This window comes from Pavona decussata, unplaced genomic scaffold (assembly GCF_977016875.1).
Source record: "Pavona decussata unplaced genomic scaffold, jaPavDecu1.1 SCAFFOLD_233, whole genome shotgun sequence".
Classification (NCBI taxonomy): Eukaryota; Metazoa; Cnidaria; class Anthozoa; order Scleractinia; family Agariciidae; genus Pavona; species Pavona decussata.
In genome coordinates this window covers 3182721-3209723 of record NW_028145638.1, presented here as the reverse complement: position 1 = coordinate 3209723, position 27003 = coordinate 3182721, and the positions used below count along the sequence as shown (strand labels likewise).

General features: G+C 39.2%; 4 protein-coding genes across 4 annotated transcripts in view; 2 read left to right on the top strand and 2 right to left on the bottom strand.

Annotated features, from left to right (window-relative positions):
• LOC146458417 (uncharacterized) overlaps positions 1 to 862 on the bottom strand; it is a 38618-nt gene extending 37756 nt beyond the window's left edge. Inside the window, exons 1-2 of the mRNA XM_085090905.1 lie at positions 353 to 862; positions 6 to 162 (exon numbers count right to left, since the gene is read on the bottom strand). Of these exons, the coding sequence (XP_084947031.1) occupies positions 6 to 162; positions 353 to 673 (478 nt within the window). The 5' untranslated portion in view covers positions 674 to 862. The remainder of the gene's footprint in view (positions 1 to 5; positions 163 to 352) is intronic.
• Positions 863 to 4182: 3320 nt separating this feature from the next.
• On the bottom strand, positions 4183 to 19753 carry LOC146458415 (TGF-beta-activated kinase 1 and MAP3K7-binding protein 1-like). Its single transcript, XM_085090734.1, has 7 exons — positions 19599 to 19753; positions 15289 to 15541; positions 13600 to 13727; positions 12295 to 12492; positions 10162 to 10331; positions 7488 to 7861; positions 4183 to 6347 (listed from the first exon to the last, which is right to left on the bottom strand). The coding sequence occupies exons 1-7, from the start codon at positions 19623 to 19625 to the stop codon at positions 5887 to 5889; spliced, it is 1611 nt and encodes a 536-aa protein (XP_084946860.1). The 5' UTR covers positions 19626 to 19753; the 3' UTR covers positions 4183 to 5886.
• LOC146458416 (uncharacterized) lies at positions 16634 to 19162 on the top strand. The gene is made up of 3 exons (XM_085090861.1): positions 16634 to 17121; positions 17269 to 17759; positions 18023 to 19162. The coding sequence occupies exons 1-3, from the start codon at positions 17010 to 17012 to the stop codon at positions 18569 to 18571; spliced, it is 1152 nt and encodes a 383-aa protein (XP_084946987.1). The 5' UTR covers positions 16634 to 17009; the 3' UTR covers positions 18572 to 19162.
• A 1470-nt stretch (positions 19754 to 21223) lies between the features above and the next one.
• LOC146458414 (DCN1-like protein 3) lies at positions 21224 to 23304 on the top strand. Its single transcript, XM_085090760.1, has one exon. The coding sequence runs from the start codon at positions 21414 to 21416 to the stop codon at positions 22317 to 22319; it is 906 nt and encodes a 301-aa protein (XP_084946886.1). The 5' UTR covers positions 21224 to 21413; the 3' UTR covers positions 22320 to 23304.
• Positions 23305 to 27003: the final 3699 nt, after the last annotated feature.

Here is a 27003-nt window from a genome sequence, read left to right as displayed (position 1 = left end):
CCTACCTTGCAGCATGCTACGATAGGCCGTGTCTGTTATGGCATAAATATGTGGAGGTACTTCATGACGTTTCTTGCCGCGATACATGTCCACAACTTTTTCGGTGTAAATAGGTAGGCGTTTGTAAGGATTTACAACAACACAGAAGAGGCCTGAGTATGTCTGCGGAAAAGAAACAGACCATCATTAGTGACTACAACCAAAACGATTGAGGATTAGTGAGTGTATGCTGGAATGATTTTTACAGCATACTTCCGGTGACAACTTCCAATGCAACACAAATCGTCATGGAATGACTTACTAATGCTACTGAAACACGAAAGAGCTCTTTTAAGAGTTACAAATCGCTTACGTAGATCAGCCCAGAGAAGTATCTGTCCTTCAGGTTGTGGAGCACACTAGCTTCGTTCAAACAGGTCAGGTCGGCCATGTCTTCCACCTTCTCAAATTTGGGTGGGTTCATTCTTTGGATGTCATCCTTGTTCACAGTTTTACGTTTTCCACCCTCTAATTCGACCACGGCCTGGTCTTTCTTCTCCTCTTTCACGCTGGCAGCCACAAAACCATGTTCGTCGTCCGGGATCCAAACTAACTTCCTCGCTGTCCACTTCGCTTGAGCCGCCGGATCAGCAATGGCTGCCCGATCCACGGCCAAATACTTCATCTCCTCCATGTTTGATGGTCGCTACTCACTGCGAGCTAGGCTCAGCAAACCACACACTTTGAACTTCTTTAATTGACAGAGACGAAACTGTGCTCTCCAAACCGGTCTCCACCAAGCTAAAATAAAAGAAAGCCTAACACAATTTTAGAATATTTCCACTAGAGTCCACCTAGGAACTCTCTCCGACGAGATGTAATAGCCTCACCCCCGTGACGTGACGTCATACCTGACTCCTGATTGGCGGAATCGTCATGCAACATTTCGATCAGTGAGGAAAATAAAATATTCTGTAAAGCTAATTTCTGTTTCGTTTCACCATTACTAACATTGTTTTCTGTTTTGTAACGTGAGTGACACGAGTTACAGAACAAACGGGAAGTATTTTCAAATGGGCAAAGACTTGAACTAAACTTTTATTGATCGAAAAAATCGATTGCGTTACGTCAAGTTAAATCCAGTTCCGCTACACTGCCTCTTGAAAGAAATCACCCAACCTTGCCAATGGGTGACACACCTCTGAATTTGAATATTAGAAAGGCTTTCGTATCGGTCTTCAAAGAAAAAGAAATAGCCTGAATCGTATTTCTGTCGTAGTAAACAAAACAACCAACCCCAAACCATCACTTTGAGAAGTATAAACAAATAAGTTCAGCCCCAGAATTGTCCGAATTGTGTTATCTTTAAAATTGGAATTTTAAATATTCCAGACCGTTTCCTTCCGTTTTTAGAGCAAATATTTAAATCAAGAAAGAAATTTTTCGTTCAATATTTATGAGAAATTTCAGCCTGGCTATGACCTCATAGGTTTCTCGTAACGCACAAGTTTTCCTGCATTTCAAGAAACCAGAAGTGTGGGCAATTACCATTTAAGGCAATCGTGATGTGATCACAAGTACGAGGTCAACAAAATAATAAATAAATCTGTCCGGTATTCGCTCGTGTCCGCAAATAAAGTGTAAATTGCTTTCGTCATTAACAACCGCGTTTCCAAATTCAGACAAACAACTAAAAGGAAATCGTTATGATCCATGTAAGGATGTTTAATATTTGTTTTGTTTTGTAAAGTTGTATGACTGTAAAGTGAACTCCAGATTTCGTGTTGTTTGGGCCGGTTCTTAAGGATTATCCTCTTATTAGCCGTCTAGAAATTTTTTTTGCCCACGCTTGCTTACTTGCCACGTATCAATTTCTGCCTTAAAAACTAAACAAATACCGAGTCAATTTTTCTGCTATGATGAAAAGATATTCGAGGCTGAAACAGCCAAAATCAATTGATCGGTTTCATTTCTGATGAAAATGAAAATGTTTTATTCACCTTTCAAGCTTAAGCTATTAATTAAATTAAATGACAAGTAAACACATTTCTAGAGAGAATCGCTTAGGTAAATCACAGCTCTACCTGCAAGTAGTTAAGGCTAATAGGGACCAATAGGCCTTATCACGGTTTCCGACGCCATTTTGACGAGTAGGCAAACAAGTCTGAAATAACAGTGTTTGTATGGAAATCCTATGGCAAATAATTTTCATGAAACATCGCTTCTGAAAAATTCATGAGTTGGAAACTTTTAACACTATGCAAAGGATTTTAAGAAAAAAAATTGGAGGGATGTAGCTGTGCCAGAAAGCGTCTAGTCGTGTTTTTATCTTTCCATACATTTGTCTGTATAGCGAACCAGCCGCGAACTGCTACTAAAAATAGTTCGCGGGAAAAAAATACAGGGAAATGCTTGGAAAGTTCAAAACACGACTGAACGCTTTCTGGCACAGCTACATCCCTCCAATTTTTTTTCTTAAAATCCTTTTCCTAGTGCTAAAAGTTTCCAACTCATGAATTTTTCAGAAGCGATGTTTTATGAAAATTATTTGACATCGGATTCCCATACAAACACTGTTATTTCAGACGTGTTTGCCTACCCGTCAAAATGGCGTCGAAAAAAAATTAATAATTATACGAGTTCACCGTGAAATTTGGCTTCGTTGAACAGTAAAAATTTTTCAGTTTGTAAGAGCAAGCATTTCGGCGCCAGAACATGAAGGAGTGATCACAAGAGAGAATGAGAATTATCTCTTTGTGATCAGAATGAAAGTGATCAATGTCCAATTTCCTGTTTAAATTATGATACAAAGTCAAGCATTCCTTTCTAGTTAATGGTCACGTAGAAGGGCTGAGACAATTGCCTGGGTTGACAATCTAAGGTTATCGTTTACTGTGACCGATCTAGCCTCCTTATATAGTCGGGGAGGGGGAGGGGGAGCGAGAAAAGGGCAGACTAGGGAGAGGGGAGGTCCTAATCTCGTACCCCGATCTCAGTCGTCGGTTCGGGAATGTCGGAGATCTGGGTACGAGATTAGGGAGGTCCCAGTCCCCCCTTTTTCTCTCACTTTTTCTCGCGGAACCTTATCGCGCACATAGACCACACCTAAAGAAAGCAACTTGGAAGGAGGGAATGAATTGATCACCCTTTTCTCTACGAAGAGATAAAGGACTGATGGTGTTAAGTTCGTTCTGACGTGAACATCAACATAAAACTATAAATAATTTGCCCTGCAGCCTGTCTTCGACTTGGAGTACGTCATTCGCTCGCGGAACCAACGAACTAATCTCGTACCCAGATCTCCCACGGTCAGGCGGAGGGGAGATCTCACATTTCGACATTCCCGAACCGACGACTGAGATCGGGGTACGAGATTACCAACGAACTTCATGAAAACTAACAAAATTCGTGGAGCTTAGCATCTCACAAAGGGGAAAACGTCAGTGCAAAGCACTCACACCTTACTGCTACAATCCACGACAAAAGTATTGCAACAAGTAATCATTCACGTTATTTTCTTACGCAACCGGAAACTTTTACGCACCAATGAAAACGTCCCGTCCCCCCTCCCATGTCCCCAACCTTCTTGCAATGTGTTAACCCGTGTACCCAAACTGCTTTGTGGACTTCAACATTGTTTTGGGGAGAAGGGGTGGGGGAGTGTAATTAGAAGCGAAACGGCGTACATTGAAACAATTGCCCCCAGCCATTTTGTACACCATTGTAGTTACTTTATCCTAATCACCTGGGATATTTTCATTCTTCCAAAAATTTCTGTGGCAACAATAGGGGATGTCATTGTTCACGGAATTTAACGTTTCCACGACAAACGCATATTGAGAGGCATGACATGTTTGTCGAAAGATGGGATATTTCTATTCTTCCCAAAATTTCTGTGGCAACAAGTTAATAGGGGATGTCATTGTTCCCGGAATTTAATGTTTCCACGACAAAAGCGTATCGAGAGGCATGCCATGTTTCTCGAAAGTGTCACTTTTTTTAAGTTTTTCGTTGCAATGTTTTGTGTCATTTTACCGTTTCTTGGTTGGTTTTGATAACGTTTGAGTCAATTTTAATGCTCTCCTGATCATAAGTTTTTAAGAAGTCGAGAAATGCAGCTAATCCAAGATGGTGGCTGTTCATAAACAATGACGTAATTCTTACGTCATTACCCCTCCCTAAGGAAAAACTTTGGGCGCGTCATTTTTATTGAAAAAGTTTTAATGCACTTGAATTTTTCCAAAAGAAAGGGAATTATCAACTAATTTTCTCATGTTTTTGAAAGTCTAATGTAACATTTCACCAAAGAAATTAAACGCTAGTTTTTCATGAGACTATGAGACTATTTAGGCCTTCCGAGCGGACATTTCAACAGAAAGAATTAAGAAACGTTGGGAACATTGCAACAAGCAGATTCCAAGTATTTTTATAAGCTAGGATGGGCCGATATTGGTACCAAATATTTTTCACCAAAACAAGTTATGAACTGCCACGTCATTATATCGATATAGAAATCAATATTGAATCGAAAAAATGTCCGTTATCGGTACATATCGTAGTTGTATCGGATTGATTTGAATAAACTGGTATCGGCCGATCCTTTTGCCAGTTCCTGGTCAAATGAAGGACTGAGAGTATAACCATCTTATGTCGCCACTTAGGCTAAAAGCTAAGCAAACTTTCTCTCACAAGCAAGCTGCCAGTTGAGTTGAAGAGTCCGCTTTGGACCAAAATACCTCAAGTACAAACAGATCATATGTCAGTCAAGCAAATAAACTTACAAAGCAAACAAACTTAGCGTCGAAATGCCAGTATTGGCTGGGGAGACCACATTAGACAAAATGCCAAGTACAAACGGGTCACTAAAACTTGTCAGTTAGGCAAAACGAAAACCTTACAAGACAAAGAAACTTACTGTCAAACTGCCGGTTAGGCTGGGGAGTCCGCGTTGGACAAAATTCCCCAAGTGAAGTGTATCATTTGCGCGGCCGATGTTACGGTGGAGACTTTCGTTGCACGCCACTGAGCTACAGTTCAAAGCAGTGAGAAACAAGCTCTTTGAATATTAAAGTTAATGCGCTTTTTCTTTCATTCCCACTCTGACCATCTACTATATGACCTACAGTAATCTTGATTTTCTGACGATTTGGGCGTCAGTGTTCTTCCGTGGACACTTTGTTGGTAGGTGAACCAAGCTCACAACATGGCTGCACCTAAAGCCTCTAATGTTCCATTTATATTGTTAGTGTGAAAAAAAAATATACAAAACCCTTTTAAATTTTGAAACGAAAACCAGGGAATCTTCATACTAAGTGAATCAGCCATATTTTCACACAGGATCACTGTAATGATCTGTTATATCAAAGGTACAAAGTAGGTCAACGTGTAAAAGCAAGATGTTACGTACTATGTGAAAACATAGTCAATTGAAGGCAACTATGGTGAAAATATGGTTCACCGGCGAGGAATCGAACCCCGGTCTCCAACAAGTTAACTTACTTTTAAATTTTGTACGAATCATCATGCAGGAGGAAGAAAAACAAGTATTGACACAAAAACAGGTCCAGGTGTTCTACAAAGTTGAGCGAAATGTGCCAACCTAGACTGATAAGTTGCTTAGGAAAGGCCTCTCTTTGTTTTTAATTTCGGGTCACGTGGTCCGAGCGAAAGAGTGGCCGACCGTTCGCTTTGGTCACGTCAACGAAACGAATCGATGGTGAGGGCCCGGGAAAAAGCCTAACAGGGACCAGGCAAAAAAAATAAGAAGCATTGGAGAGCTTGCTGGCATGCAAGCACTCCCAAGGCGTCTTAGGCGTGTGGTACGCGCAATAACCACACCGTAGCTTATTTCTCACGAGCATATAAACAACGAAGAAATTTTTCAGTTAAAATTTGCCTGCAACTGTGCTAAGCTGCTGCTTCAGTTTCGTTCTTATCCCATCCATAAACATAGTCTTCTCCATACTCTGCTACCTGGCGATAAAAGTCCGAGAAATCGACGTAAGGCTCTACTCTAACATCTTCACCATCCTTCTTGCTTTCGCCTTCATTTTCTTGCGTTTCCTCGGCGCTTAAGCCCCCGCCCTGTTCTCTAGCCACGGCTCCAGGCTCAGCTGGATTCATTGTGGAAGGAGACTCGCTCGCAGAGGAGGCAGAGCTCTGAGTGTCAGACCTTGAACTCGTGACAACAAATTGCGGCGCCGGTGCGTTTGTGGGGGTGGAGGTGGTTGGGCTTGGTGAGTTGCCGGCCTGTGGTTTGGGTTGGAATCCCTGTGGTATGAATAGGGAAGGTGCACCACCGGAAACTGCATTTGCTGGGTTGTAAGGGACAGATACAGGAAGAACGCCGGGACTCACCGGCGGCATACCTAAAAGAGAAAGGTAAAAATTTAAATTATGGCGCTTTAATGTATTTACAATAATTTCAATACTCTTTCAACTCAACCTAAGATATTCCAACTAACAACATTTCCGGGAAAATACGAAATGGTTTATAACTGAAGGATTTCGTCCATGCTCAAAAGATAGAAGTATTTTGTGTTACTTGTGTAGAAAAACAAACAGCACCATAGAAAATACTGTTCAATTGCGTCCATTCAAATTGTCACACTTTAGGATTTCATTGACTCAAAAGCAGAAGTATCTTATATTCAATAACTTTAATTTGAATGGTCACAATTTAGGATTTCATCCACCGACTCAAAAAGAAAGATCAACCTTTTACAGCATAACAAACAGCACCACAGGAAAGTATTGCTCAATACGCTTTCTTTGAAAGGTCAAACTATGGGATTTCATCTCGGACATCAAAGCTAGAACTGTGTTACCATATTTACCAATATAAACGCCTGGGGTGTTTATTCCAAACTCAGTGCACCAGAGGAGATGTTTTGGAGGGTACTTATATTCCCGCGCATATTTAGACAAACTTTGCTTATTACAGAGATCGTTGGGACCAGAATAAGTATCCATTTTATCAGTGTCCTTCTTAAGCGGGTTAATTTTAAGGAAAATGTATGGGGGGGGGGGGGGGTTTGTGGGGGGGGAGTGCAGGACCAAAACGTCGGGCGTCCGTAACAATGATGTGTGTGTATTAAGTGGGCGTCCGGAAAGCGGGGGTCCAGTGTAATTTTGGACTGAGTTGAAATGGCCAAGTTCATGATTAATGTATAAATATTCAATAAAGTTGTGCCAGTACCTTATTATTCAAGACAAATGCTTTGACAATAAAACCAGCATTGTAGCTCCAGTGCTGGCTTTATTCCTAAAAGCATTATTTCGTCTCGGAAGAACAGTGAAAATTGGTTTGTGTCAATGAAAACTCAGCAAAACGTCTCCTTATTGACAACGAAATGCCATTTCATCATTGCCAATAAGGAAACTCTTTTGCGAACCTAGTTGTTAGCCAAAAGAAAAATTCACTAACTTTGAGATAAAATTTATACTGATAATCATTTCCCTGACCTTGGAAAAAAAAGTTTTTAACTTCTTCCTGAAGAGTTCTGTACCTGCCATTGTCTGCCTTCCAGTGGCTCTTGGGCTCTTCAAACTGTTAGCGATCTCCTCCTTGAAAATTCTAATGAGTATCGTCATGTCATCTCTCTTCTGGCACTTGCACGGTTGGTTCATGTATGTATCATGATGTATCCTTCCTATTCTGTCCACGACAGCCTGGGCCACCCCAGTCAGATTATTCTGGAATTGAAGCTCTTCCATCACCAGGCAAACAACGTCATGGTTGGAATTAGTTTCAATGTCAGCAGCATCTTCAATTGATCTGTACACTCCATCAGACATTAAGACTAGAGCAAAGAATGTCTCATCTATTGGGATGCCGCCACAAATGTGAGGTTCAGCTATCACTGGTTCCTCTGTTGCAACACTTTAGAAATGACACCAACAAAATAAATTATGAGAATGATGTATTATTTCAGTGAGTGACACAGGCATACTCGGAAAAAGGAAATCCGAGTGCTCCTATCGGGAGTTGAACCTAAGACCTTCTGATTACTAGTTCGGATGCTCTACCACTGAGCTACAGGAGACTCGTGGGAGCTAAGGCCATTAAACTAGGTTCATGGGACAAACATCCTGCATACTGCTAGGATTGGTATGTCAATGAGTGGTATGCATATGCACAATGGAATAAACATGATGGCATATTATGATTGAAAAGTTCTCAATATCAGCAAACTGGAGTACACATGTAAATTTATTTATTTATTTATTTTTAATGTAAATTCTGTTTCTCTTCAAAGTTAATTATTATCAACTGCTTGATTGCAATGATGTTTTTAATGAGTCATGAAACATCATCATATGGCTCACACAGCCCTCCACACATGTTTACTGAAAAACTACTAAGACAATTCCTCCATAGATGCTCAGCCCCCCTAAAAATAATAGTCAACATAACTAGAGAAGTAAAATAAATAAAAATAAGTTTGTAGTTTGTTATATAGTGCATAATTCCATGATGAGATTATCAAATGCATTTGACAGTAAAGGGGACACTCTCCAGATCGAATTGGAATTTGGAAATGTTGGTTTGTGATGAGAGGGGAAAACCGGAGTAGCTGCGAAAAAATCTGTTGGAGCAAGGACAGGAACCAACAACAGACTCAACCCGCATATGACGTTGAGTCTGGGAATCAAACCAGGTCCACATTAGTGGGAGGCGAGCGCTCTCACCAATGTGCCATCCCTGCCTCCGAGTAATAGGGAAATCATTGTCTGTAGGTGGCAAAATCACTAGCTACCAGTATAATTTGAGAGGGATGAGCAAGGGTGGTCTGCATTAGTTCAAGTGTTTGTGCTGTTTATTGTTAAAAAGTAACACTGCATGCTGTAAAAAATGGTTCTAACTGTGTGGATGAAGTTCTAAATGTTGGAGCATTTGATATTTCATGAAAGCTAATTGTCTGTGATGCCATGTTTATCATGCTGTACATGTAATAAGATTTGAACTCTCCAGTCTGTGGATAAATCCTAAAGTGTGACATTCAAATATGTGATGAAACGTAAACTATACTGTACATTTGACTAAATTTTAGTTTTGAATTTCTCCAAGAATTATTAATGGTTAAAGAAGTTACATCAAACACTCGAAAGAGTGTTTCATGCAATTTCCAAACACCTCAAAGCTGGTTAAAATAACTTGGCTGTGCTCATATTTTCAACCACTTCTTGATGTTTGGAAATTGGATAAGACACTCTTCCTCGTGTTTGATATATATACACTTCTCAAACTCATTAATAATTCAAAAGCCAAAGACAAAGGAAATCATGCACCGTGACGTGTTTGGATACCTGATAAAAAGACTCCTCATTTTTGCATCCTTAATTTCCCCAGTTTATTTGAGAAGTTATATCAAACACTCATCACAGTGTTTTGTCACAATATCAAAAACCTCGTAGTTTGTCAAAAATACTCTCCGCTACGCATCATATTTTCAACTCTCTTCTCGGTCTTTGATACGTATAATTATGTAATTGAATTTTGACAAAAAGCAAGTGAAATTATTTCCTAATTTCACGAGTAGACCATTTGATTACGTTTTAAAATCACAGGTGACAAATTATGCTCACAATCGTGGTCGGTTCCGTCTTGTTTACACACGCAGGCAAAAACCCCTCGAATACTTTATCCAACTGCTCAGGACGAACCATCTCAGGGTTTTTGTCAAGGCCATTTTCATCCCACCAGTTCTCAAAAACCGTCACCCAGTTAATTGTGCTCTTTCTCATATTTAGGTTTTCTGCAGCGTCTTTTAATGCCGTAACTTCTTTCATTTGTAACATCTTTAAACCTGGATGCCATCTTGGCACTGAGACGTTCAGTATTCCAGATAAGAGAGGGGTCTCAGGTCAAAAACCCGAGAAGCCTGGCTTCCTGACCTGGCAAAATGAATGGTAAACTTGAGAAGATTTAGAGAGAACCAGAGCTATTGACCCCTCAAAATTCTTCATTGACTCTCTGATTTTAAAAGTTATCTGGAACACTGGATGTTGCCATAGCAATTTTGTAATTTCACATGTGAAATTATAAATTAATGCTGAAATTTCATGCCAATATTAAGGAGTAATTTGTCACCCATGATATTAGTGATGAAACACAGTGCCTTGTGTTTGATATATTACGTATTACGTAGACGACTGAATTTTAAGGGAACGTTTCTGTACCTCAGAATATCAAAGTCCTTGTAGCCACCCTTTACACCATAGTCCCCAATGCTCCTTGTGTTCTCCTGGTTCCCAATCCTATGGTTTCGTTGAATTTGTTGAATGTCAAGGCCAAGGTTTGCAAGTCTTTTCAGCTCTTCATCATTATTTGTGACATGATCAACACTCAGCTAAAATTGAAAGGAAACCAGGATATATATTATTTGTCACAATCTTGAGTCCTTGAGCATGGGTCTTTTACAATCCAAGCAACAAAGCTGCACAGGCTTTTGAAGTGGTCACATTGTTGCCCCAGTCTACACCCCTCTAACCTTTTAGCCTTTCCCCCACGCAATTGAGCTCATTGAATAGTTTGGGGTTATGGTCCCTAACGTGGGATAAGGTTTCCTTGCCCCTCACCCCTTCCTCTCAACAAAAAGGCTCTATTTTTTCCACAGGAATGTCAGTGCCTTATCAGAGGCAGCCAAGCCATGAACCTGATGACGATTTATAGACTTTGCATGGGAAATTAACTCAAAATGCTGAAATACAGCCATAAATGGGAAAATAACATTTTCTTGTATAATTTGCGCAGTTCTGTATTATTTACTAGAAGCAGTGTTGCATGCACAACAGCCACTTTATTAGAAACAGGACCAACATTAAGATAAAGAACCAAATATGTTACCGGTTTAAGTTTACCGTATACCTTTAGAGGTGTCTCGCATCCAAGCGATGTAGCACGTCCGGTTTAAAAGGTAGATACATGAACCCTTATACCAAATTAAAGCTTATAGAGCTGGCTATCAAACTATACCAAGAACTTTGAAAATGAATTGCCGAATTTTTAGCACTGTTTTCTCGAATGAATTTTTTCACTTGGAGGAGACACTTTAAAGAGCTAAAACTCAAAGGGAATTTGTTCATTTGCCTTCAAATTTGGACAGTAGCTAGTTTATATACAACAAAAACGTGTCTGCGAATTTTTTCTTTCGAAATATTTTTTCTCTGAGAGCGATTTAAGGACGATCACTCCACATTTTTTTTCATCCTATTTCCAAAATGTTCTGTAACTTTTCACTGCGATTGAATATGGGAAAATGCAGACACATTTTTTTTAGCGCTTTGGGTCCAGAAACTGAGGAGCAAATTAAATTAGTGAAAAACAAAATTTGCTTTGACTTGTAGCTTTCAAAACGTGATTGGGATGCTCGCATTTAGAGGTCGTAAAAAATTCGACAATTCATTCTATTTTAAAATTCTTGGTTTAGTTTGATAGCTACAATTAGCTCTATAAGCATTAATTTGATATAGGGGTTTAGGTATCTACAGTTTAAACTGGACGCGCTACATCGCTTGGACACGTGACACCTCTGAAGGTATGTACGGTAACCTTAAATAATTTTTGTATTGTTATTTCATGTTTGTTAATCAAATATGAAAGATACAGTAAGCAACATATGAGCAGGAGAAAAAGAAAAAAACAATCTCAGTATAGGAAGTCGAAACCACGATCTTCTTTGAACACCAGTCAGATGCCCAAACCACGGATCTACAGAGAGGGTCTAGAGGCCTGCAATTTGAATGTTTCTGCAGCAAGAAACAACTAGTAACATTAATTGCAAGGTCCCTACCCCACCAGCATTACAGGTATAAGGTTGGGTTTCATTAACCATTTGCCAGTAGTCCAGTCAAAGAGCCGGGTCAAAAACTACATGTATGCTAAAAGTAAGTGGAAATTTGTTTGTAAAATTCAAACTAAAACAATGATGCTTCAATGTTACTTCCATCATATTTCATCATCAAGGCAAAGTGACTGTTTCTTTGTGGTTTGAATACATAAGAGGAAAACAATAAACAATATCATAGACATTTTGTTTCTTTTGTGCTCATCCATGCAAAGCTATTTACATAAGCACAAAAGCCATGAACAAACAGTCACTTTGCCTTGATAATGTGGAAGTAACATTGAAATGTTGGACAACATTAGTTTTAATTATTCTAATGAAGATTTTTAGTAACCAAAATTCAAACTACTCTTAATAAGTTTTATTTGGCACATAGGTTCACTACCATGTGAGAATTACTTTCAACACTCAACTAAAAACTGCTCTATGATTATCATCATCACTGTCATTGTTGAATAATTATTACCTGTTCTACAGAGACGTTACCCTCTGGTGTCTCTTTACACAAGAGTGCTCTGGAGTCACCCACATTGGCTACAAAGAGCTTCTTCTGGAAGATGAGAGCTACCACAGCTGTTGTTCCTCCACTGATCTCATCCTGCAAGGCCTGTATCCTGTTAACTTGTTCTGGAAACTTCTGGTATGCCTCATAAGAGCTCAGACCCTGAAAATATTTGCAAACTGTCCCCAGTTGTTTGAAACCTGGTTAAGAGGTTATCTAGTAGACTTCAAAAACTCATTAATAATTCATAAGCCATTGACCTATCAAATGGTTGATAAAACATCATGTGCAGTCAGGTTTTGAAACCCAACAAAAGCTCCCTCTTATTAGTATGCGGTGTTTAACATTTTTTTCGTATGCTAATATTATTTCTAACATTCCTAAAGGCATAATTGTTATGAGCTCTCTTGATACACACATTTCCAGGAATGTTTTTGAAGCCATTCAAAAAACCTGCAGCATGTGTTTTATCTGGTCTAAAATCCCGATAAAAGACTCAGGATATTTGAAGAGCTGAGAGCATAACCGACCCAAATGACTTTTCAGATATTCGCTTTTTGTTGTTTTAGCTCAGATTCATCTGAGTTTTTGCTTGTGGCCTTGAATTCCTTCAGGAAATGTTGCTCCAATGTTTTATTTGCTGTTTTGCATTTCATTTTGGAAATTTTGCCCATAATCAGACATGTAGGTTTTTATTGCAAATGAAAAATGGAAATCTTGCCCATAATCATAGGTTTTTATCAAGCATGTAACAAGACCTTCAAAAACTCATTAATAATTCATAAGCCCATCGACCTATCAAATGGTCGATAAAACATCACGTGCAGTGGTTTTAAAACCCGATAAAACCTCCTCCCTATTAGTATCTGGTGTTAAATGTTTTTCTCGTATGCTAATTTCCAACGTTCACCAAAGGTCATTGTTATGAACTCTCTTGACACACGCTTTTCCAGGAATGTTCTTGAAGCCGTTCAAAAAACTTGCAGCACGTGTTTTATCGGGTCTAAAAACACTCAGCTGCGCCTCATGGTTTTAAATCCTGATAAAACACAAGCATTATGCAAATTTTGAAAATATTTCTGGAATGTGGGTTATAACCAATAACATGCAAGACCTTATAATCAGAAGGAACTGTGGTATGAAAGGGCTTTCATGAGTCACATGACTTAAAGAAAAATATCTTCAAATCAAGCAAAATGGCATTTAATTATTGATAAAACCAATTATTCATTTAAGTGAAGGACAACTACCACAGATAGTAAGTTGTACCTCTGGCATCTGTAGCTGGAGTTCTGTTTTCTCAGCCAAGGCGTCATCAAAAGACTGGAAAAATCCTTTCTCAACACCAATGAAAGCCTGTTTGATAGCTGCCTTGATCTGTTCATCATTCATACTAGCTGATGAACAAAAGAAGATATATGGCTAAATTAAAGTCACTGTTTTTAGTCTTTTGACATCTGATTATCCATTAAGAAAAGACAAAAGTTCTGTACAATAAATAGATTTGAAATAACTCTTAATTACTAATCAAAGGCTGGGTTTATGAGGCCCTCATAAGTTAAGATGTATCCCAAGTACTGTTTCTTGACAATAGCCTATTGTTAGTCCAACAACAGTCTTGATATTGTTAAAGTGCACCTAACCCCCAAATTGTTTTTCTCTTAAATAAATCTTTGCACCTGTTCGAAACATATTGCGCTATTTGGCGCCTTTTTCAACCAAATCTTGACCTTTCATAGGCTGCAAAAGTTACGAAATCTAGCCATCATCTGTCCCGTGACCGAGCTAGTAAGGGGGATGGGTCTATTCCTTCCTTCCTTCTGTTTGTGACGTCATGTAAGGAATAGACCCATGCCCCTTACTAGCTCGGTCATGGGACAGATGATGACTAGATTTCGTAACTTTTACAGCCTATAAAAAGTCAAGATTTGGTTGAAAAAAGGCGCAAAAAGGCTCAATGCATTATGAACAGGTGCAAAGATTTATTTAAAATTTTTTGGGGTTAGGCGCACTTTAAGAAACAATACATGGGAAATACCTTAACTAAGAAGAACTTTGTGAATCTGGCCCAGGAAACCAAACAGCCAATGCTTTGCATAAAAGCTCTATTTTAAAAGCTCCCCACTGGACTACTTGCATTTTCTCAATAATTATCATTACAAAAAGCCCTCCCTCAAATGAAAAACACCATTGTGACATGAAACTAACTAAATGAAAAATTTATAAAGGTTATGCAAAATTTTATTCAGGCTGTTACCTGGTATGTCTCATTATCAAGGGCGTTCCAGTATATATTTAATAACATAAGCACAGTTGTGCTCATTTATCCACATTCGCTTCCTATGTCTGCCTCTCTGTCCCCAATAAATATCCAGTGACTACGGTTATACATATTTTTTCTATTAATTTATTATATTTAATGTATTTTCAATTTGGTCTTAGAACCAGTCATTCAACTATCTTTAAGCATTGAGATTCTTTGCTTGTTAATACAGCTTGTCTTTTACCTGTTATTCTATAGAGTTTGTAAGTTGCTTAGTGTAATTTTAGGACCCTGCACTGGTTTGAAAGTTGTAACAGCAGTGCTCGACCTTAGCAGTAGTCCACTGGACCATGACTAGTAAATATTGGCTTTGGGTTACTAAAATTTGAGGTTTACTAGCCACTGGGCTGGTCCCTTAAGAATATGTCTTAGAAAGATAAGTAAAGGAGAAAGATAAAAAGATTCTATTAACAAAAGAGGAAGCAAGAAAAAAGAAAGTTTTGAAAGTGGGTTTTATCACATTTTTGACAAATAAACATCATTATTATTCAAACATGATTCAGGGCTTGGCTTCCAGGTAATGACTTTTGGCTAGTAAATTTTATACCACACTAGCCCAAGGACTATTTAGCAAAAAAGTTAAGGTCAAGCACTGAACAGCATCGTATTAGACTTTCAAAAGTTGAGACACAAACCTGTGAGCTGACCAAGTAAGAGTTCTGCAGGAAGGCGCTGAACAGTAAAATCTGAAGCCCTAGTCCCATCATGGCCATCGAACACACCATACAGATATGTGTCATCTACATTAAAATGAAAGCTTCTGTCCTCAAACTCATGTTCCTCCCTCCTTCCGCCATCTTCTCTGTATCTCTGATTGGTTAAGAAACCCACACCAGACAGCTTGCAGACTGGAAGATCATCTGTCCAGTTCTCAGTGGGGCTCTGAGACTAAGAGGTAAACCATACATGTAAGGCCTGGTTCACTCTAACAACAGAAGTAATGGAAGCGGAATCGGAACTGGAGTTGGAATCAGAAGAATCTTCTGACCTAGCATGACTTAAAACAATGGAAGCAGAAATGGAAGCAGCGCTTTTATTCAAAATGGCAGAAGGCCACCATGTTTTCCATCATAAATCTTGCATAAAGGGATTGGGAATGAGCTATTTGATTGGTTTATTCTTCTACTTGCGCTTCTGATTCCAATCAACCAGTTCACACTTGATCATATGTGACAGAATAAAAAGAAAAAGGAAACTCTCAGACCCTTGTAATTCTGATTCTGTCAAGCTTACGATAAAGATTCTGTCTTCGTTTTTTGATTCACACTGGAACGGAAGGTCTCTTATACTTTCTAATTCCATCACCAGTGTGAACCAGCCCCAAATCTATATCTGCCATACATGTGTCAACAGAAAGTGTTCCTCAGGGCCTAACTTGCACCTGGGATTACTAGTGCTTAAAAAACAGGACTTTTAATTTTCACGTCCAGGTTTGCGGCAGAACAAAGAATCGGACAGATGTTTGCAGAGGTTTCTTACACGCGCGCTGGCATGGTATCCGGACTACTCGCCCCCCAGACAACTAGCCCCAGACTACTAGCCCCCCGATCTTTAGACAACTAGCCCCCAGTATAAAGATGATAATAGTAAGAAATAAATTTCGTTAAAGAAGAAAGCTAAATATAAGTAAATATGAAACCAAAACTTACGAACACATGATTGAGCGTATCAATCGCGTAACACATGAACATTTTGTAACCTAAAATTTCAAGCACACATGATCGAGCGCATCAATCGCGTAACACATGAGCATTTTGTAAACTACAATTTCAAGCACACATGATCGCGCGTATCAATCGCGTAACACATGAACATTTTGTAAACTAAAATTTCAAGCACACATGATCGAGCGTATCAATCGGCGTAACACATGAACATTTTGTAAACTAAAATTTCAAGCACACATGATCGAGCGTATCAATCGCGGGTTATCAATTGCGGGAACGCCGCTGACATGGGAACGCTAAATGCAGTACTTTATTAACTAGCTTAACTTTAACTTACATAAAAAAAAAAACGTTTGTTTATGACAATATTGATAATAACGATGTTAAAAAAGTGTTCCAAAGTGAGCGAGTCATTAATATTTAATTAGACAAAGCAAAACTTACCTTACCTCTCAGAAAACACGCATGTATGCTATTGTTAACCTTTTAACGACAAATGATTAAATGAATGAATGAAAACAACAAATCACAGTTAAGATGAATTTAATGTGATCCTAACGAATTAATTAAACAACCCATCGTGTGTATAAGAACAGAAAAGCTACTAAAACGCTCATCCGATCATTGATCACCATACGAGAAACATCTCATAACCAAACGAATACGTTTTCAATACGCGAACGACCAGAATGGCTTCTATAAGTGACAATTGTATCCTGTGTAAAGAACCTGTGAGAGAGAGACAACAAGGGGTTCAGTGCGATGGTTGTCTGAGATGGAACCAAAGAACTTGTTACACTGGTAAGTGACATTAAAACTTGTTTTTATTATAGCTGAACATCGCATTCACTTAAACAACAAAATTCCAACAAACACAAGCCGTGAGAATGTCACATATTTTCTTTAGATAAAATCAGTCCGTATTCTTACATTTGTTGTTGTTGTTTTTTTTTCACACAGGTATTTCTCAACCAGAATATCGCGCTGCTGTCCAGGCGGGTAAAGATATCGTGTGGTTTTGCCAGTCCTGTCGTCTAGAGCACCCCATCGCAGAGAGCACCACGGTAACAGAGACCACAACAGACATCCTCGAGTCTGAAGAGTTTAACCCACCTGTGTCCCAATCAGCCGCTTACTCAGAGACATCAGCGGACATCCTTGAGTCTGAAGAATTCAACCCTCCTGTTTCCTCATCAGCCGCCGACTCGTTCGAGTCTACAGTATATGATCTCCCAGCTCAGCCGTCCATTGAGGAGTCCACGATCGAAGAGCCCACGCCTCAACCAGTGGAGCCAGTCAACCTGCCCCTGACGTTTCAAATCGTGGAGGGTGCCAGCGAGAGAGGAAAACAAAAACTGATCGACAGCTGGGGTTACAGCTACAACGTTAAGAGACAACGTGTAAACGCAACAGACTGGCAATGCACCGTTCGACCTATGGTAAGAAATTGATTAATTTTAAATACAACTAAATATCCATCCACACCAACCAGAATATCCACTGACTTTGACATAGGATCCAAGTAAACTTTAACTTATGCTGTTATTTCTGTAAAATCCGAAAGCGGCTTTTATGAAGGAAACAATTTAAACTATGGTTAACTAACCTCAATCAGGTTCGCTCTGACGAATAGTTATCTATTAGGTTTTATTGATTAGGTTAAGTTAGGTTGATTTACTGATTTACTCTTACTGTTTTTCAGGGCAACCGCTGCAAGGCTACCGTAATACAGCGATCATCAAACCATTTCGAAGTGGGGAAGAACGACCACAACCACGCCGCACCAGTCGGAGCGCTCATAGCTACTAAAATCAAGTCCCTTGTCAAACAGGAAGCCTCGAAAGACCTCTTCAAACCGGCATCAGAGGTTGTCAACAATGTTCTGCTCCACGAGTTACCAGACGCTCCTTGCCCCAGCCTACCCCGTCTCGACAGTCTCCACCGAACTGCTAACCGCGTGCGTCAACAGTTGCGGCCACAAGATCTAGAAGGATGGCACAACGGCTTAAACAGACGCGCCAAAGGTAGATCTCAACTGCCCCTGTACGTGCTTATCCAACTACTCCAGAAGGAAGCGTCACTTGTGTCTCTTCAAATCCGACTCGTGTCAGACAGGAGGCTTCGGAGACACCAGCGAACAACTTACCGAAACATGCAGAAGAAGCTGTTTGGTCTATGGAATGACTTCGAGGAAGGCCGCAAGAACTCCAAACAGCTGCTGGATGCCTGCTCCCACTTAGTGATGCAGTGATGACACACAACAAACCAACGGTTCTTTTAGGAACCAAAAAAAAACCAACGGCTCCTTTAGGAGCCACCAACCCTACAAAAGTCAATGACCAACACATCTATTATTACATAAAAAATTCCTACCGCACAGTAATTTACTGGAATTCGGCGTCAAAAAGGGAAAGTCATTGTTTACATCATAATATGCTTAGCGACCTGGCAAATTCTTGAACGCGCTTAAAACAAGATGGCGGTTAGTTTTACATATTTGTGTTTGTTTTGGATCTTGTTCTATCGCAGAGTGCTTCTAATTATAAAACAAAAACGGTAAGAGCTGTTTCATTGCAGGTGATTTAAATTTTTGAGCTCGATTTTTGGATTAAAAAATGTCCACGTTCATGTGTTACACGAACGATGCGATCGATACGCTTTGGTCTCGTATGCTCTTACAGCAGAGCATTCTTCTTTCACGAAATTATTACTTTCTCAGCTCAAAAAAATATAAGTTTTCATTGGGGGCTAATCGTCTACATATTCATTATTGGGGGCTAGTTGTCTATATATCAGGGGGCGAGTAATCTGGGGCTAGTTGTCTGGGGGGCGAGTTGTCTGACATTCCGCTGGCACACAAGGTAACCAAGGAACCTGCACGTGAATGACTCACTCAAAACGGCTTGAAAATGGTTTCTGAAGGTGTTATCAATATGTCACTGTTTGCAGCATGATCGGTGATTGAATGAAACTGAAACTTTGTCCTGAGTGGAGAAAATGCCTTGGAGCTCAGCACTTATGGGTGAACGGCTTTTTTGGCCTTGGGAGGCAAGAATTTAAAAACAAGCCAATATCCAAAACTTCAAATCCCCGGGGTGGGTGGAAGTTGAATTTCTAATTCATCGGTACGTTCATCGGTTCATTCATCGGTACTTCGAACACATCGGTAATTTCGAATTCATCGGTACATCTACGCCCCGTAAGTTTTCGAAATTCATGCACGCTAAGCATAGAAAAGCAACAAACGAGCATCACCAGTATCTCAGCTGAATACTTACAAGCGTTGAGGTGCGTTTCGCTGCCATAAATAACTAAGTTTTTATCAGCATAACTCCAGATTGCCACAGTACAGCAACCCCACAGTACTTCCGTCATTCCTTGATAAACAAAGATGGCGGTCTTCGCGGACAACTTCCAATAGTACTGGGGCTAGTTTCAGTCCTTCTCCCTCCTAGAAGACAGGCATGGGAGGGGTGGCCTACCGCAGAAAAGCCTGACGAGGCTGGTTTTTTTTTTTTTTTTTTTTTTTTCAATAAATCAGCATTTTGCTCACAAAGAAGGGTACATATTCACAACTTTAAATAATTTAATTTTACTTTACGTTTGGTTTTACTTTACAAACCACCGACGAAATTCCGAAACATAAGCAGATAAGCACATTTTCCCGCTGGTGTTTGTCCGAGAACAACTATCCCATTTCCCAGCCTAAATTTTGCTCATATTCCAGCTTCCAGTCAAAATTTTGCCGCAGATCCCACTGGAGGATGATATAAATCTTTTTTTCATCATTCAGCGGAATCTTACATCACTGAAATGATTGAATTACTTTTTACCAAAATTAAGCCTTGGATCTCAATTGACTCACTCTTTAGTAGGCTACGTTCATACAGTGATTAAGGAAATCCGCTGAAGAAAGGTTTCGAATTCTTTTGAATACTTCAGTTTAACTTAATCACCAGCTAAGTGTCACTCAGTTGGCGAACTTTCAGAACTTTACCTCCACAATGAACTGAATCAATTTTAATTTGTGCCAACAAGGAAATTTTGCCAGTAAACTGAAAAATGAAAATAATATAAGGCAAGAGTCACTTTCGTTTTTGCCAAATCGTGACCAGATTGTTATTTATTTTTGCAACATTATACTGAAACATTTGCGTGCAAACAGCAAAACACGGTAACATGCGCACTAACTTGAAAACTGTTCATACTGAGTTCTAATAGCGGCACACTTTAATAATGCAAATACATGGCCCTGGAAATTGTAATATGTGACTTGGAATAAAAGAAACAAGTTTGGTGCTGTAAAACAAGTAGCATAGCCAAGACAACTCTTTTTTTTTTTAATACTGATCATGACGATTGTACAAAATGACGAGTTTCACACTTCAGTACTCTTACAAACAGAAACAGAGGGAGGAGGAGGGGTGGAGGAGGCGTGGAGGCGAGGGGTGGGGGTGTTAATTGAGCGGGGCGTTTATTCGAGGATTTAAGGTATGTGCATTTTCTTGTTCAGTTGTTGTTTTGTTAAGTTCCTGGTTTCGTGCCATATGGCATGCCGATCGGCTTATTTTCTAGTGCGGGATATATAAAATTAAACAGTGTACGTGGCATCATGTGAGGCCGGTGATATCCCAGCCGTGACCGGAACGGCAAGAGAAACTTGCTGTGCGTTGGCCAAATGTTCGAGCGCAACGACTTTCTGGTACAAAGATAGCTCTGAAACCGAAATCATCTTTTAATTTGATATCATTATTTTTTACATGTTTTTTTGTGTAATGACCTCCAGTTTAAATTGATTTCCTCGGCTTTTTCAGCCCAATTTGGCTTACTGCATTCATATTCACCCCAGGTTAGTAAAACTAAACACATTACCTGTAATTGGGCAGGATGAGACCAATTTCATAGCGTGTCTCTAAACCGGAAGTTAGTGTGCACGAGCAACATCCGGTCACGTGGTGTCTAGCGCAAGAAAAAAGTTGTCATTTGCTTTCACGACGAGAAACCGACATCATCATCAGTGCTTGTCCATGCAAACATTTTCCATAAGTAGTCGATCTTCGAGCGTCACAACACCAAAATAGCGGACTGAGGTTATGGGTAAGTGTTGTTCAGTTTGTGTGGCCGACTCAACTAGTGATACAGCTCATCGAAAGCCTTCGCAGCAAACCACAAACACTGTTACTAGCAGCCCGTTTAATCACTCGTATCCACCACACGACAGCATAATGAACGAACCGTACAAGATTAAGGCGGCTGACAAAGGCGTCGTGGCTGGGAAAAACAGTTCACACGATGTTATGAGAACGTTGTCTTATTCAAAGCAAGAGGTTGATGTTACAAAGATCAACGCTTTATTTGCTAAATATAAAGACGATACTGAAGATGCCATTCTTGCCGATGGTATGGAGAAGTTTTGTCAAGACTTGGGGGTAGACCCGACAGAATTTATCGTACTTGTTCTGGCCTGGAAGTTCAATGCCTCACAAATGTGTCGATTTACAAGAACAGAGTTTGTCGATGGCTTCAAAGCCCTCAAAGTAGACTCCATAAGAAGCCTGCAAAATAGATTCCCTGAATTGGAAGCAGAAGTAACGAACGATCTCGAGAAATTCAAGGATTTGTATCGCTTCACGTTCAAGTTTGGACTTGACGTCGAAGAAGGCCAGCGTGCCTTGCCGAAGAACATCGCGCTTCCTCTATGGAAACTAGTTTTCTCAAAGAACGTACCAGCTGTCCTAGATCGGTGGTTTGCTTATTTGGAAAACAGACAACTACGGGGGATTTCACGAGACACATGGTACATGTTTTTAAATTTCACCGAGGCTATCGAGCCTGATTTCGAGAACTACGACGACTCCGAAGCTTGGCCTAGTCTCTTTGACGATTTTGTAGAATCGGAAAGAGAGATGGCTAAACAGAAGGCAAAAACTGACTCTGCATTACATGAAGAAAAACAGGAAAACGGGATCATCAAAGAGGAGAGTTCATACTCTTTCTAGATTTTCCTTGTAGTCTCTAATTTCGTCGATCATTTGTAATCCTGTGTAGTGTGATAGCTCGTTCGTGATCAAGATCTTCTTTCCTGCACGACATGACGAAAAAGATCACCACCACATATAGAAGAATTGAAGAAAAGCTGTTTTTGTTCCAGAGGCAGTTAATGTGTTGTTTTGCCGTGATGCTAGAACCGCGAGAATTTATTTGGCCAAAACGTCATGAAGTTTATTACTTGCGTTCGACAGCAATAAACGCAATAAACAACTCAAGTGATCCACACCTTCACGATCGGTGAACGCGGAAACTTTGTTGACATTTGTCTTGAGGTTTATTTTGGACGCAGCTTCGAGGGACTCGATTTCAGTCGTCACAATTTCATTTTCGTCCCCAAACGACTCTTTTTATTGATTAAACGCCGTCTAATCTAAGACGTACCAAGCTGGTTCTAATGGGTAAGTTTGCAAAACCATTGGAAAGGTTTTGGGACGATAGCTTAAAAAAATAATTTATTATTTTTTAAAGTAATTAGGAATTATTTTGTGTCATTTCAACTAGATGCTTTTTAACCGTTTCGCAGTCGCGAGATATCATTTCACTTTCCCAAAAAATGTAAAATGAGGAAAAGATATAAGAGATAGAAATTTTTGTATGAAACAGCTGCCCTCTCGCCAGTAATAATTACAGGACATTTAAAATGACAATGGCGTGTTCGTAATAAATTGTAAGTGATTAAAACACTATTTCTCCTTACAATTTTTCTGCGGTGTCATCAGATGACAGGTGATAGGAATTTGGAAAGAAAATCACCTACTAGGAGAGACTGTCTTGTCCAGCAACAAAAACACGGCTGAAGTAGAGAATTTAAATATACCAAGTTCAGGTGAAAAGAACTTAAAAAAAATTGAACTTCAATGGTAAATTAACTTACCCATCAGGGAAGCACTTTTATATTGGAAATTAAAATTGAAATTGTTATTTTGTTTCTTATTAGCGTCTGATACATTTACGTCAACCAGACATAACTGTCTGCAGCATGTTCATGAATTCACGAAAATGTGAAAAGTTTATCTCCTAATTTCATTTTCCTCAGGATTTTTGTAATTTACATATGTCACAAAACTTCTAATGTACTCACAATGGTTAACAGTAGACTCCCACTGTTCCAAACATTAACGGAGTTTAGATAACCCACGGTAACTTCTGTACAATGGTACATAAAAAGAAAACAGATCTTTTTCAAGATGGCTGGTGTTGTATAAGGCCCTGTTTACATGTCACAACTACATGTGACATTATAATTATGATATCAAGGGTGTCCAGTGATGAAATTTTAGCAAGCTGTACTTCGCCCTTTAGAATGTTTTAGGATCTTTAATTTACAAGGGCTATCTCGACAACCTTGTACAGTTTGATCAGTAGCTTGCTATTGGTTTGGCTCAGATTTACTGGAGTTTTTGGATGTGGAAATTATTCAGTTCCTTCAGAAAGTGTTGCCTTAAAGATTTATCTGCTGCTTTCCACTTTGTATTGTCAAAAAAACAAATAAAATGTCTGTAATGGTAGGTTTTTACTCTAGACAAAGCACAAAAACAAAAAATCTCATGGCAACAACTCCAGTCTTGACAGTGATTCAAATGCTAGTGATACTAGATGGGTGAACCCCAAACATGTCAAAAAAGGTAAGCAAATTGCCAAACCATAGATTTTATGGACTGCTCTGTCAGTATAGCTCTTCAGTGTGGTGTGCAGTACAATAATATGTTTACTGCTGTTGTTTGCCAACAGTGACTGATTCAGACAACTTGGGAACAAGAGCTGATTAAATATTCAGATTAGTGTTCACCCAGCTGTACCTTTGGCGGGTCTTCCATAACCTTAGTACATGTATGTACCCATATACACCTAAAAAAAATTTTTGTCATCAATTTTTGGACTTACAGAAATCATTTTGGATTGCCAATACTTACTAAACTCAAAAAAGCGTTGCCATTATTTCTCACAGCATGTTAAATTTTTGTTATTGAATTTTCTCTTGGTTATTAGAACTAAAAAAACAGGTGTTTAATTTAGTTTGATTGCCATGGGTGGACTTCAAAGAATTTTAAGCTGATTTACATATCACCATCACCTAGGCTTTCACAAATAAAATTTATTTTTATTATCATATTGTTCTTGGTAATTTGTTCCCATCAGGGGTGCAAAGGTGTTGATGGGTTGTCATAAATTTTTAAATAATCATGAATTGGAAGAGGTTTCCTTTGGACATAAGTGCCTCATGGTTGCCAAGTTTGTGCTATTGAAACTGCTAGTTTTAGGGAGCCATCGTCTACAGCCAGTAAAATTTGCCTATAAGTGACTTCTTGGGTAGAGGGAGGGGATGGTGCTCCAGTTGAAAATGATGGAGAGTAGTGTGGGGTTTTTTTGAAGGGACGGGTGGGGGGGGGGCTTGAAATGGTCAATTTTGGTGATATTGTGAAGAGTCTCAAACTTCATCCAGTTTTTTTTTTTTTCTTTTCTTTTTTTTTTGCTGTTGTGAGATTCAGACGTACTTCTTATTCTTCCTGGCCTGAAATTATTATATACTTTGCCATCATATAGTGTATATGTGTTACACTTTCAACATTTTACTGCATAGTGTTTAGCTATGAAAACAGACATGGTGTTTTGTGGGTGGCCATATTTTTGAGGGGCACTACACATACCATGAATTATGGTCACCTCGCCACCAGGGAGTCTCGCCACCAACCAACTCGCCACCTCGCCACCAGCCAACTCGCCACCAACGAACCACTTAAGAGCGGCTGCCTGTAAGGATCGAGAATTCGCTGTCAATGACCAATTTGGCGAATCGCTCATATTCGGTCCAAAAATACCCTTAGGTGAACTGTTTTCAAAAATCATATTTAAAACTTCCAGCGACGTTTTAATTTTTAGAGATTGGCAAAAATTTGAAAATGCGGTCAAAGTGCAGTTTTTCGGCCAACTGAAGGTTCAAAATAAGGTGCACAAACGAAGCACTGCTAAAATAACTTCAGTTGAAGTCAAACCTAACACAAACGTTGAAGAGCACTAAAAATAGCGGCGAAATATAGGTAATATTTAACAGCACAAAAGTGTTCCTGGTACCTCAGTTTTTGATAATTTTACTTTACAGCCTTAACATATAGTTATTAAACATTCACCATGCCAACTTTCAAGCTCGGACTCGAAAAGCTTCACTCTGAGAAAATCGACGAACTTTTGCAATGTGTTCTGCTCAAATAACACAAGATTTATGGACAAAATGGAAGCTAATTAACTCCAATTAGGCCAAAATCCAAAAAATAAACTCAAGCCTTCTTAATTGAGTTGGTTGGTGGCGAGGTGGTTTCGTGGCGGCGAGTTGGTTGGTGGCGAGACTCCCTGGTGGCGAGGTGACCGGATACCCATACCATGAATACATTTAACAATTATTCCATGAGCATGCAATGGATATGAGATGATAGAAAGCCAACAAGACACATAGCGCCGAGTTGGCTATAATCATCTAATATTGGCTTATTAAAAACAACCAAGAAATATTGCTAGATCTTGCTGATTTCGCTAAATGCAAGAACAATAGAAAACAATTTAATGGTCGCTATTTCTCCAGCATGGTATAATGTCTGATATACCAAGGCCAGTAAGCCAATCAAATCCCTGGAATTGCATTATCTACTGATCACGTTTTAATAATTAACAATTAGTCCACAAGCACATTGAATATGAAATGATAGATAGCCAACAAGGAATGTAGCACTGAGTTGGCTATATTCATTTCGAATCCAACAAGTGTGAGTGGAATAATTGCTTTTATTAAGAAATATTGCTAGATCTTGCTGAATTTATTTTGCAAGAACTACCAGAAGACAATTTAATTGTTTCTACTTCTTGGGTATGGTATAATGGCTCATATACCACGGCCACTAAGCCAATCAAATCACTGGAATTGCATTATACAACGATCTGATTTCAAATAATAGCTGTTTCTGTCAGCACAAGTGTCACTGTATGTTTTAACGAGTTGTGTTGTACAAATCAAAAGACAAACTGAGTAAAATAAACAGAGATACTACACACCAACCCTTCTTATAAAAGGTTTGTAATCCAAACCTTTTCTGGTAAAAAGCAAAGAAAACTATGGTGAAAAACTGAAATGGAATGAGGGCACACGAGTTAGTTAGCTATTAATTTTACCTCCAAATCAGTTTTCTACCGTACCAATTTCATGGCATATTCATACTCTTGTGTGTTATTGAAAAACAGTAAATGGTTCGAGTTGGTTAATAAATAGCCAATGTTGAATTCAAAATTCTGGCATTTCCTTAGTTTATATTCAAGTCTTTCTTGGAATTAAAAAAGTTTAAGGCCCAGTTCAGACGCTGTACTTCACATGAGCCGAATTGGATTCTAATTATTTAGACCGACCCAAATTATTAATCCCGGCTGAATTGATTCAGACGCCGAACTTAATCCAGCCGAAATTAATACACTGAAGCATATTACGACTGAAGAAAATTGCAGCTTTGTAATAATTTATGCATTTGATTCGGCTCTTGTGAAATATGGCGTCTGAATCAAAGCCGGTCCACAGCCGTTATTCCTGGCTGAGCCAGGTGGGAAAAACAGCTGAGCCAATCCGTAATTAGATTGGCTGTTCTGAATTGA